This window comes from Acanthaster planci, linkage group LG20 (assembly GCF_054643075.1).
Source record: "Acanthaster planci isolate LZ-2023a linkage group LG20, COTS_SCS, whole genome shotgun sequence".
Taxonomy (NCBI): Eukaryota; Metazoa; Echinodermata; class Asteroidea; order Valvatida; family Acanthasteridae; genus Acanthaster; species Acanthaster planci.
Window position 1 is genome coordinate 8,987,405 of NC_141796.1, and position 13,387 is coordinate 9,000,791.

Consider the following 13,387-nt stretch of genomic DNA (forward strand, 5'->3'; position numbering starts at 1 on the left):
CTAATGAACATTGTAAATTTATCGACCTTGCTGGTTGCAAGCAAGTGTAAATAACCAATAAACATAACGATCTGCAGTATTTTTAAAAACGAATCTTTTGGCTGGTCCAACGAGCAGACTTGTGCAGAATTTCAGGCCACAGCAGAGCATTTCAGACTCAGCCAATGCACATGTGACCCTGGTGTGAAACGTCCCTACATGTTTGCCTTGCAGGGTCCTTGCACCTACAGGACAAATAAATTCCACGACTTCTCCATGACCAAATTATGAAAATCCATGACCCAATAACCCATTTTCTTGGATTATCCAGACTTTTAAAGTTGCGAATAAAAATCACACATTTTATGCACTTGCATCTGGCAACAGAACCACACACTGTGTTTGAAAAATTCCATGACTTTATTCATTTTTACAAAATTCCACGACTCTTCCAGGTCTGGGAAAACGAAACCAAATGTCCACGACTTTTTCAGGCAGCGGGAACCCGGCCTTGTCAGGGCACTTTCCCACCAGCCCATGACAGCGCCCTCACGGTGTGAGCCCAAAGCATACACGTACCTTCAGGTGGTCAGCCATTACGATGATGGATGGATCCTTGAGGGCGCTAAGCAGCTCCTTGGTGACCCTCTTCTTCTCCCGTCGGTAGTTCTTCTTCTGAGCCTGGAAAATGGGACAGAGTTACAGTAGCCATTTCATGAAAAAAAAACCATCATAATAGTCAGTTCTTGTATAGTGCATATCACGGAGTGTACATGTGTCTATGCGCCCATCGTTATCCCTGCGCACTGGGCTCACGTCGTCTGAATATTCCTGAAACCATCAGCTCCCTGGGGGGTATACTTGCCTAATGCTACCATTTTTTGTCCATGATGTACATGTATTCTGGTCTACGTCCGTGTGGTATTGTAGCCAAGTCTGTCACAAGTCCCTTCACAAGACCAGCCATGAATAATGAGGTGAACGATGACAAAGGAATGCTTTTTTAACGGTTCACTGGAATAGTTTGACTTAGTGACTGGACCAATTGACTTTTGCTCCATTTGTACTGGACAAAGACACAGGGACTTTTGATGGACCCGACTACAACATGCCTCCATGTACATACATGTACGTGTACCTAAAATATGTACATGTACAGTATATGCATGTCTATGTACATGTACGTGCATAAAACGTAGGAGTAACGGTCACACTAAGCAATGAGGATTTATCATCGGTTTACTGTACAGCTACCTTTACATGTACTCACTGTGAAATACTTGAAACTAATTCCACGTCTTGAAGCCATTTTTGCTGTTTTCTTTTTCCAGAACTTTTAGCACTGCCAGGTAATGTAATGTCTATCTCCAATGACAGACATTCACTGTATCTGTCAACATGCCCCACCCAAGCATTTAAAAGGATTTCGCAATGTTTACAATGCAACCAGAGGTTGGTCTGGTCATACTGTTGCTGAGTCCTGAGCGCGCGTGGGAGAATGCAAGATGGCCGCCGGATCCTATTCAGGAAAGCCCAAACCTCTGGTTAACCCGAGGTTCACTTTGGAAACCTGAGAGTGGAAATCTCTCCAGTGCGGTTAAGCAGGCCCATTAATGGGTGACTCATTAAGGGAAATAGGGGGGGATTTAGGGGCCTCGTTTGTACAAGGTTCTCAAAGAAATCTGAAAAAAAAATCCATGACTTTCTAGGACTTTACAGGACTAAAACTATGACAATTTCTGTGACATTTCAGGCCGTTTTCCAGAGAAAAGTTGTTTGATAAGAATTGGATGAGCCCCACAGCCACTTCTCTACAGACTGACAAGGAATTTATCACTGTTCCGTTATCACATCAAAAGTACCCCATCAAAAAAAAAAAAAACCCTTGTATGATTTTTAATTTTCGTGACTTTTTTTCCTCTGACAACTGGATTCAACAACACCCTTTTCCCCCAATTTTCCGTAACTTTCCAAGACAATGTTTTTTCCAGGTTTTTCCATGGGAGTGGGAACCCTACGGTAATTAACGTTCCTACAGAAAATATTCCAGTATGAATTAAAAAAATGTCCAAAATTAATATACAAGCATGTATATACCTGAATAGGCAGTATTTTGGGGGTAAAAAGGCAGTCATGAATTCATTAAATAATTCATTATTTATCAATAATTTACACGTACATGTACAAACATGTATACCGGCACCATGCATGTACATGTACATGTAAACAGAGGGTAAATAATGGTTTCTTTTACCATGTTTATGTTTGTTTTGGTGAAATTACACTGCTTGGGAAAAAAAATCAAATTGCCTTTGTGAATTTGAATACGGCAAGATTACCACCAAAAAAGCCAGACATAATGACAGTCCATGTACATGTACACCATATCAGAGATTAAGGATAACTTAACAATTGGAGACATTTTTCATTTTGAGATTGACAAGGCCTGTGAAAAACGAAAATGAAAGAATGAAAGCAACACCAAACCGGAACCATCCGGTGGAAGCCTGCACACCAGGGTTAATTTGAACAAGTCTGGGACTGATATGCTTCATAAAAGGACTCCTAACCTACATGACAATGTACGGCTGTGTCTGCATTACTTGGCTGCGGCTTGAAATTATGCACAACTCTATAGTTGAGGCTGTAACTGCTTCCCACCAAGTCGTGTGTGACGTACAGTATGGTGCAGCCAAGTAATTTTGACACGATCTACATGTCTATAAATGCGTGGGTGTGTACACCGGTACATACCATAAATGAACAATATATCATGTACCTCCCCCCGTATGATGATGTTCAAAGTTTCACATTCCTTGTTTTCTTTTTACTCACACAGGTGAATCATCATTACCGGTACACGCAACAATGGGCCTTGACTCAAGCAATAAATAGTACATGTAGCCATTTGACGCTCTACAAATTTCAATGGGCCGCAACCAGTGACCGTGAACCGGTGACGTGGTGGCTCATTACATAAGTCCACATTTAATTCCTGAAGTGAGGTCTGTCACAACAGAACTGAGAAATGCTACTTGTACTATGTACATGTATGTACGTGTACATTTTAACAAAGCCAGCTGGGACATGCTCAATGGATGCATTCGTTTCGAAACTGGATGCAAGAGTCATACATGTAGTCACAACTGAAACAACGGACTACCGGTGCATTTGTACCACTCATGAGGAAAAATTTATTGTCATTCCCGTCCATGATCTAGGCACTGCACTTTAAATTCAAACAACCACGTAAGAATTAAAAGCCACGGTACCTTATAACCAGACTATTACCGTGCCACGGAGGCTCAGTAAATTCAGTGAAATCTATATAAGCCTAAAAATATTTTGTGGGAACACAGAAAAAGACTTTTACCTTCATTTCTGACAATATTAAAGCTCGGATGGGGTTCAGCTGAGCGTATGAATACATGTACATGTAAGCACCCACAGATTTGAGGATTGCCACGGATCGTCAATACGCGTCCAAAGATCACAGACGGCACTGATGATGTTGAGATTTCTTGCTCTGAAGTCAGATCAGAACTCCAAAGACTTTGCTAGAGGAGAGTCTACCAGACCTCCCACAGATCACAGAGTCCGGAGTCTTGAGGTGCGTGTATCAAACTGGTGCCAATCTCTCAATGAGTTACATGTATGCCAAGCCAGAAACTGACAAACTCGGAGTCAATGGAAACTGTCTTGTTGAATTTCTCTCAGGGAGCTGTAGACTGCAGAAAACTCACAAGTCGCTGGCCCGCTACATGCAGAACCTATTCAGATGTTCTACGTGTAATTCACACTACTCATCCACACACACCCATAGCAGAGCTAGCGGTTCTGTGCCAACAGCACTTCTCAGATTTTCAATAGTGTGATTAACCTTAACATTCTTAGTCATGAGATCTTCCTGCTCTTAGAAACTCAGGGGATCGGAAAATCAATTAACTTGGGAGAGAAGTCCTGAAGCCCTCATAAGGCACAGTTTTTTTCTACATGCACGAGTCAGACGGTAGTAACGAGGCTGCTGCTGGCCATGTCAGCGTTCCGTCCTGTCTAGTGCCTCAGTCACCTTGAAACAACGTCCCGAGTGAGTTGTGCACAGCGCCTGCAGTGTATGTTCATGTGCAGACAAAAATGAGCTCCTTCCTTCCCGGGGAAATTGGCGGGGACAACCAATGCTCTCACAAGAATCGCGCTGTCGCTCAAGCCACACGTCTGCCGTGAGTTCAAGACACTTGGCAGGCTCTGGAAGTGAAGTTGTGGTAAGGAGCAGTCCATGTGCAACATAACGGTACCTGATCTTCTGCCTTAACGGAACATTTATCGGTACACAGACAATGTACACGTACAGTGTGCTGCCGATACATGTACCTCACACTGCATGGTGCATCAATCGTTCATTTGACAGTTATTCGGCTCTTCCTTTTCACAGCAAAGTGGTGCTTGTTCCAAGTCTACATGTACATGTAGCTATATATGCACATCCTCAGTTCTTTATTTATTAAGTGCCCAAGCTGTAAGATAATCCGCGACCCTCCCTTGACATGACACTTTTGAGGTACACGTAACAAGCCGACGAAAGGCAGTTTTTTTTGATCCAGCCATCCAGGCTTGAGAGAACCGTCATAAATATTTCCATCCACTAATCTCCCCAAAAGCAGCACACCTCATTAATTACTGTGCATGCGAACACACTGTAAAATTAACCAGCTGGCTCATGCGGGGACCCACTGTAAGCTCTCTCGTGCAGTTGATGCTGTCGTCAAGGCAACACACGATGCATTTTTCACATCATGAATAGGTGAGTGCACTGATGCACGATGGCATGACCATTTGGGTAAGTATACCGGGTACATGCACTTCTGTATGTATACATGTACATACATACATGTACCTATGCACACCGGGACATGTACTAGTGCATGTAGCTGTTGGCACTGGACACATAATCACTCATGAATGTACCAGGTACTACCGGTAGACTAGTATACACTAAGTGCTTGAAAGTACTCGTTTGTACATGTACATGTAGCTGTAGGCACTGGACAGATAATCAATCATGAATGTACCAGGTACTACCGGTAGACTAGTATACACTAAGTGCTTGAAAGTACTCGTTTGTACATGTAGCTGTAGGCACTGGACAGATAATCAATCATGAATGTATCAGGTACTACCGGTAGACTAGTATACATTAAGTGCTTGAAAGTACTCGTTTGTACATGTAGCTGTAGGCACTGGACACATAATCACTCATGAATGTACCAGGTACTACCGGTAGACTAGTATACATTAAGTGCTTGAAAGTACTCGTTTGTACATGTAGCTGTAGGCACTGGACAGATAATCACTCATGAATGTACCAGGTACTACCGGTAGACTAGTATACATTAAGTGCTTGAAAATACTCGTTTGTACATGTAGCTGTAGGCACTGGACAGATAATCAATCATGAATGTACCAGGTACTACCGGCAGTCACTAAGTGCTTGAAAGTACTCATTTGTACATGTAGCTGTAGGCACTGGACAGATAATCACTCATGAATGTACCAGGCACTACCGGCAGTATACACTAAGTGCTTGAAAGTACTCGTTTGTACATGTAGATGTAGGCACTGGACAGATAATCACTCATGAATGTACCAGGTACTACCGGTAGACTAGTATACATTAAGTGCTTGAAAGTACTCGTTTGTACATGTAGCTGTAGGCACTGGACACATAATCACTCATGAATGTACCAGGTACTACCGGTAGACTAGTATACATTAAGTGCTTGAAAGTACTCGTTTGTACATGTAGCTGTAGGCACTGGACAGATAATCACTCATGAATGTACCAGGTACTACCGGTAGACTAGTATACATTAAGTGCTTGAAAGTACTCGTTTGTACATGTAGCTGTAGGCACTGGACAGATAATCACTCATGAATGTACCAGGTACTACCGGCAGTCACTAAGTGCTTGAAAGTACTCGTTTGTACATGTAGCTGTAGGCACTGGACAGATAATCACTCATGAATGTACCAGGTACTACCGGTAGACTAGTATACATTAAGTGCTTGAAAGTACTCGTTTGTACATGTAGCTGTAGGCACTGGACAGATAATCACTCATGAATGTACCAGGTACTACCGGCAGTCACTAAGTGCTTGAAAGTACTCATTTGTACATGTAGCTGTAGGCACTGGACAGATAATCACTCATGAATGTACCAGGTACTACCGGCAGTATACACTAAGTGCTTGAAACATCTATTGCGAAAGCCTGGAAGCAACATCTACCGGTACACGTACACGTACAATATTAATACAGAAATCTCCCCCCCCCAACCTTCAATGTTTTCTCTGACTTCCACCGCTGCAAAAGCATTCAAGTTGATGTCTTGCAATCATTTTGACACCATTTTTACGAAAATTGGACCCGCTGTTCTTGCGAAATACCCACTTTGGGGACATTCCTAATCCATCAAGCTGCTCCCAGGCACTGTACATCAAAATATACATGTAAATAAATCAATAAATCAAACCTACATGTACATGAACAGTACATGTACATGTACTCTTACATGCACATGTACGCGCACATCTTTATCCATGGTCCCAGGAGGATCCCCTGTCAAATTTATCAGGCAGAGTACACATGTAACAGTACATGTACATGTACTGTTACATGTACATGTATATATGAAACAAGAAAATTTACATGGGGGGGTTGTGTATTAGCTCTAAAACACAGGTACCCACATGTACATGCTCACGTACATCTTTATCCATGGTTCCAGACGGATCCCCTGTCAAATTGATCAGGTAGAAAACACAGAAAACAGAAGCGGCCACCGATTCTCCAAGGTCACAACAGCCAGCAGTTTCTGCCCCAACTTGGCCTCTGTAAACACCACGTCCACTCTCTACAAACCTGGACCAGATCTGATTGCGGGGGGGTTTATTTTCTCAGGGAGAAGCAATTCTATTTATTGTTGTCAGATCCCGTCTCCTAGCAAAATTCATTGACCTACTTGTCAAATATTTTTTCCCCCGTCCCTATTTGGCTTGTTCAAGTTAATGATTACCTGCTTAATGAATAAACAAGGCTGACAGGAGTGGATACTTTGCATGCCCCATCGCACCCATTACAAGAGGAGGCCAGCAGAGGTCTGCTTATCACAAGAAGTGCAACTATCCGCTCCCGTGGCTGGGAACCCTGAAATGGCAATGCGCAGACGAACCAATGAAGTGCCTCGAATGCCTTTCAAGTGCCAGGGCATTTAGTGATTGGTAGCCATCTGCTTGGCTACCGATACATGTACATATGTAGCGGCTGCACTCAGTTTCGTATTAATGTAGCTGAGCTAAATCGGTCACAGTTGGAAGACTGTATGTACTGATAACATGCACTGTACATGTACGCATGTATTATACACATGTCATTAGATGAACATCAGAATGGCATTCTTGACACAAATCATTTTGCATGGTGCCACGGAGGGCAAAAAAGCGGGGGAGAGAAGGCACAAAATCTGTCCATCTGGCATCAAGAGTATGACACAAGTCAACAGCCATGGCCTCTTGGCAGTCATAAGGACAGATATATCGGTACATGCACAGGTAGCTGGCAAATGTACGAATTCAGTACAAGGGTCCCAACAGGTCAGACTCTGACCTACATGTACACGTAATGGGAGACTTTGAGACGCTTGGTGGCGCCAGACACAAGAGTACTTTTTGGTTGATGTGGGGTACAGGTATCGTTACGCCTTGCCAGGGTTTAAGGAGACAATTTCTTTAGTTATGAACCAAAACACACAGTGTTGTTAATCCCCCCAAATTAGGTAAGAGGACGAGTGTACATGTACAGTATCGTCATACATGTACATCTGACGAACCGACGAAAATGAAATAACACTGTTTTATTTTAGAAAAACACCTTTTTAAGCAGTTGCGTGCTCGTTTCCGATATTTAATCCAACTCTCTTTTGATCTCTGTGCATAAAAGATACAAAATTGGTCATTTAAAATCATTTCCTCATTTGTATTTTGGCTCTATGAGCAATACTTTGTCTGAATACTGCTGTCCAACCTATTTGTCAGTTTGTGAGATAAAATCTGAAAATCACCAGAACGGTTGATTTGCTGGCTCGTCAGACATGCGACGGTATGTCCCCACAACTACGAAATATACACGTACTGGCACATGTACTGCACATATGTACTACCGGTAAATGAGTGCATCGCTCAAGCATACACGAGCTCGAGGATTTTTCTCTTGAATGTGAGCAAACTAGCACCTGGAAGCATTTGAGGGTAGAGTGTCAGTGCACTTGTGCACAGAGCCCACTGCAGAGACCAGATCGTTTCTGTTCAGTTCCCACCATCCACTCAGGCTGTGCAGGCAAGAAAGTTGGCACAATTTTAAGCACACTTAGGAACAACATCCCTTCGGTGGTGACTCACTTTGGGCTTGCACTGTGTGCGAGAGCCACGCTGAATGTGTGCAACCAATTTCAAAATAAAAAGTCTTTGTGCATGCGCCTGGTGCCTGGTTGAAATGGTCCCTGCTAGCCTCTCTCTTCTTGGCCAGTGAGGGTGCTTTTCTACTCTCAGAGCTGATAAACTCACCTTGAGCGACTCCCGCTTGGACAGCTTGCTGGGCGTGGTGCCCGAGGACCCGTAGCCATCGCCGCTCGTGTTGAGTTTCCCTTCAGACTGCAGAAGAGGAGAAAATAGAACGTAAAATTTCCAGCGCTTAAAAAAGGTCAGATGGTACTCTGATGGAATTGGAGTGACTCACAGAAACTGAGAAAAGCAGAATACACGTATACATGGAGATAATATTTATTATGAGCTCATGCTTGTCTTTTAACTTTAGTCTTGTAAGGTGCTGCATGTCCATGTATATGCATGTACTGTATGTAGATCCTTTCAGTGTACTAATCTTTCTAGTAGCCTAACATGGCAGTAAATGTCTTGGTCCAAGATAAATGCAGAGTGAAGATTTGCTTATAACATAAATCTGAGGTGCCTCACAAAGAAAAACACTTCAAGAAAACTGGCCGCAGAAAATTGTTTTGTCGGGTGTATGTGGCAGTGACATGCTCATATGACGTGCACGCACATGTACATGTACAGTACGACGATATCGTGCATTAAAAAAGTTATGGCACTAAAAGTTGAGGCCTTTTTTTTCATGCTGCACTAGAATCCAAAAAGAGAATGATTCCTTACGAAGCATTTTCTCGCCTGCTGGGCAGACCATTCCAACCGCGAAGCTCGTGAGCTCATGAAATGTCACAGAACAGACCACGCTTGCGGCTGAGTGTTCAAGATTCGAGGTTATAAAAGGTGGAGTTCGGAGAAGACCAGCTGAATAATGGACAGTTAATGTAGGGGACTACAATGTGAAGGTCGAAGGTCAAAGGTCAGGAGGGCATGTAGGGGAACTTGGATAAAAAAGGGAGACCATCAAAAGAATGGATGGGTGGGGTTGAATTCCTATATTTCGGACAAATGTATCGCTACATGTAGGGATCAACCTTAATCCTCCTAAATCCTACAAAATCCACTAGGTGTTGGAAGATTATTTGGGATTGAGGAAGGTAATGTCATGCAATTACATAATGTACACTGCTTTATGTTCACTGGAAGTCCACTGAAATTTTGAGCACAAATTACACTACTAACTTCCCAATGCAGTGGTAGACTAAAGAGGATGTGAAAATACAGATTATGAACTGATGATTGGGATGAGGAAAGGATGAAGACCGGAGAGGTTAGCAACAGGGAAGATACCGAGAAGAGAGCACTGGAGGAAACGGCACAGGACGACAACAGAGAGGTTCAAGAGAGGGAGCTGTTTATTTTGCAGCAAGACGGCGGGGCAGCAGGAGGGAGCAAAGGAGGGAGGAAGGGAGGATGGGATGGAGCGAAGGAGTGGGGACGAGACAGCGAGACGGAGATGAGCAGGGCGAGGCAAAGCAAGACCAGCAGGAGGCGACAGAACGTATGACAGAGGAGGAGATGTGGGGAAGGCATGCTTGACAGTGGGATCGAGAAGCAGAGACGGCAGCAGCAGAAGGGGAGGATGACAGAGTGGACGGTCGATGAGGACTTGGGAGGCTTGGCGCAGCTCACAGAATCCAGAGTCAAAGTAAAAACTCTCTCAAGATGTCACCAGATGACTGGATCCAAAATTAGCTGGAAATGTCACGGGACAAGTAAGGTTTGCCGGTAGGCCTGCGTTCTATGAAAGCAAAGCTGGTCGTCTGAGCAACTTGTACGGAATCAAATTTTTTGATGTGAAATGTCGAATGGCTCCTCTCTGCTGAACTCTTGACAAGACAATTCGGCCACAACTCTCGACGGAAGATCAACTGCGGAGCACGGCACACACTGTCTGGGATTTGGGCTTCCGAAGTTCAATGACAAAGATGACAAGTTGATTAGATTGCCAACAAAATCCTCTGGCTCACAGGTTGACAATCTTCTCATATGTCCCGAGGAAGTACGAGTAGTCAGGCAGCCAGCCAATCACAAAAATTGTGGAATAATTGCAAAGCGAGAGGCAAGTTTGACAGAAATATTCAGGACTCCGGTGACAAATTTACCACAGGTCTGCAACTTCAAGAAAGTGGAAGAGCAGAATGATGGATGAGAGGAAAATAAAGAACCATTAACTGAGAAGAACTCCTAAATTAGACAACTTCGAGAAATTACTGAAAGGAAAAAGGACAATATCCATCAGTGGTGTTACAAGAGCGCTATCTTAATTTTCGGGGCACTAGCCACGACGAGAGCGAAGGACAAACTGGTTGGAACATACAAACTCGGGATCCTTTTGACAATTCAGCATGAAAAAGGAAGACATTGATGCGCAAACGGAAAAAAAAATTTCAGTCTGGAATTCCAAACTGGGCAGGCTAACACTAACAAACTGTTTCCACTTTTATCTTTTCAGGCGGGGGCTCGTGTATACAAAACCAGAAACGGTACAATAAATCTTGCCGTCGCACGTCAGCATCGAGCCCTCGGGGCAGACGTCTAAAATTAGCTGGATGCGATCATGCGACACGCGCTGCAATATCTTCAAATTGATTTACGGCTGATATGCCCCTGTTTTTCTTTTCTTTTGGAGGGGGGGTTGCTTTAGTATTACTGTGGGTTTCTTTCTAGTCTTTTGGTTTTTTTTTTTGGAGAGCAATGCGGTGCCCGACGGGGCCACTATGAATAATTGGGGCTGAATTCAAAGTCGGTGCGTCAGTTAACGAAATTATCCATGCATCTAAATGTACATGTATTTTTTGGCATTTTGATTAAAACCTGCATTCATAACTTGGAGAAGGGGAAGGGACCGCACAGGCCAAATGTGAGACACTAATCACTTTGCAGCCTGTACAAGCAACCATGCGACCCGCTCGGTAAAAATGAATATATTTGAGGTTTACTTTGCATTACGTACATATGTACATGTAGATTGAGGAATTTGAACTCTTTGTTTGTATGTGTCTCTTCGTTTGGTCTGATGAGAGTTGACGTCGCGTGGATTCTAAAATGTTTAGAATTCCTACTGTACAATATTTTTCAAAGACCTTCAACTCAAAAGGGCCCTGGTGACATGACTCCTTTTTTGCAGAGCGGGTCACACGTACATGTGTACACATCCCAACGATCCTAAAGTTTCCAAATATTGTATCCCCACTTGTCTCTTTCTCTCCACCCAGAGGCATAAAATGGTACCATTCCTACAGGTGCACGTCTCCATATAAGGGAAGAGAGGGCAGTCACGTTTAATTAGTCATTGGTGCCTGACGGAAATGGCAATGACATTAATCTGTGTAGTTTCCAAAGAGAGCTGATGAGATGGTTTTAGGAACTTCAACCGGCCCGGTGATGGGACACGTACCGGCACATGTACATGACATGCCTTGACCACCAGTACTACTGGGTACATGTATACTGGCACATGTAAATACATGTATGTACATTGTATGTTGTACATGTACATGTATGTAAATACCATTTCAATTACCGGTACAGTGTACAGGTGTACAGGTGTACAGGTGTACAGGTGTACAGGTGTACAGGTGTACAGGTACCATACATGAGCCCAATATCATTATTCCTCTTTCCCTTTTCTAAACACTCTGCACCCACCAACAGCTGCTTCATTTTAACCGATCTCATCACTTGTCAAGTCAATTTGTGCTGCTTGTTTAGCAAAACCCGTTCACCAAACTTGTCCGTTTGATTTACGAAATGATGAGATTGCTTTAAGACGACTGAACAATCAGGGGAAGTAGTCTGGGGAAAGATTAATGGCCCAAACAGACTGTCACTTCTAATGGGCTCAGACTGATTAATTTCATGGAGACAGTCACGCCATGGTCTCCTTTCTATTTCTATAAATGATTTCCTGTTTGGTAGACCAAAGAGTAAATCTACATGTATGACACTGGGCAGGCACAGGACAGGAAAGGAATAAGCAAGTATTGCGGTGGTTATACATGTACTCGTACGCAGTTCCTAGTTGGCGCACGGCTCATTTTAGAACCTGTCCATGTTTCATGAAGCACATGGATCTTTCAAAGCTGGGTCTGTCCACACTAACAGATACATCTGTGTGACATTCAACACAACTTTGCAACTGCAAAATTTTGCCCGTATTTTTTGCTTATGTCTTCACTGTTTCTGATTGTTGCCACAGAAAGGTCAAGATAAATTGAAGAGCATTAAAGAAATTGCAGAAGTTTATTCCTAAAAGATATAACGTTTGTCACGTGGACAGACACTTTGTTTCTCAAATGTGACATTTAAATTCAAAATACGATTGATGCGGTCACTACATGTACCGGCACCTGCAATGTACAAAATACTCTTTTTAGAAACTTTCACAACTCAGAAAAGCAATTCCAGTATATGTACATGTGTAACACTGAAATTTATTTCATGAATACAAGGCAAAGTTTGTCACATGGACAGACATCACGTTTGTCACATGGATAGACATCACGTTTGTCACATGGAGAGACATCACGTTTGTCACATGGACAGACATCACGTTTGTCACATGGACAGACATCACGTTTGTCACATGGACAGACATCACGTTTGTCACATGGACAGACATCACGTTTGTCACATGAACAGACATTTTTTCAGTGTTTGAATTTGAGAATGAAAACAGAATTGGTCACAAGTCAAACTTGTTTGCTTTCGGTTTTCAAAGTCATTTCTGGTCAAAAGACCATTAAACGTCAGCTTAAATGAAGACTACATAGTACATGTATGTAAGTTTTCTCAATGAGTAACATTTGTTACATAGACAGATGTAATGTTTGATGTTGACGTTATGATGTCACAGATCATTATCTGGGGACACACAGTCTGGATCGACTTTTTCCAATGAATTGTT

General features: G+C 43.0%; 1 protein-coding gene across 11 annotated transcripts in view; it reads right to left on the minus strand.

Moving 5' to 3' along the window:
* Positions 1–13,387, minus strand: part of LOC110975024 (oxysterol-binding protein-related protein 8-like) — a 58,280-nt gene that overhangs the window by 13,265 nt on the left and 31,628 nt on the right. For 6 of the 11 annotated variants that reach the window (XM_087130339.1, XM_022227097.2, XM_087130338.1 and 3 more), the window contains 2 exons: positions 8,599–8,685; positions 559–660 (listed from right to left, as the gene is read on the minus strand). In XM_087130339.1, the coding sequence (XP_086986465.1) occupies positions 559–660; positions 8,599–8,685 (189 nt within the window). Of the gene's footprint in view, positions 1–558; positions 661–1,249; positions 1,397–3,352; positions 3,374–6,566; positions 6,594–6,744; positions 6,930–8,598; positions 8,686–9,204; positions 10,758–13,387 lie in introns of those variants that run through there. The other 5 variants (XM_022227099.2, XM_022227101.2, XM_087130341.1 and 2 more) reach the window with 5 other exon arrangements.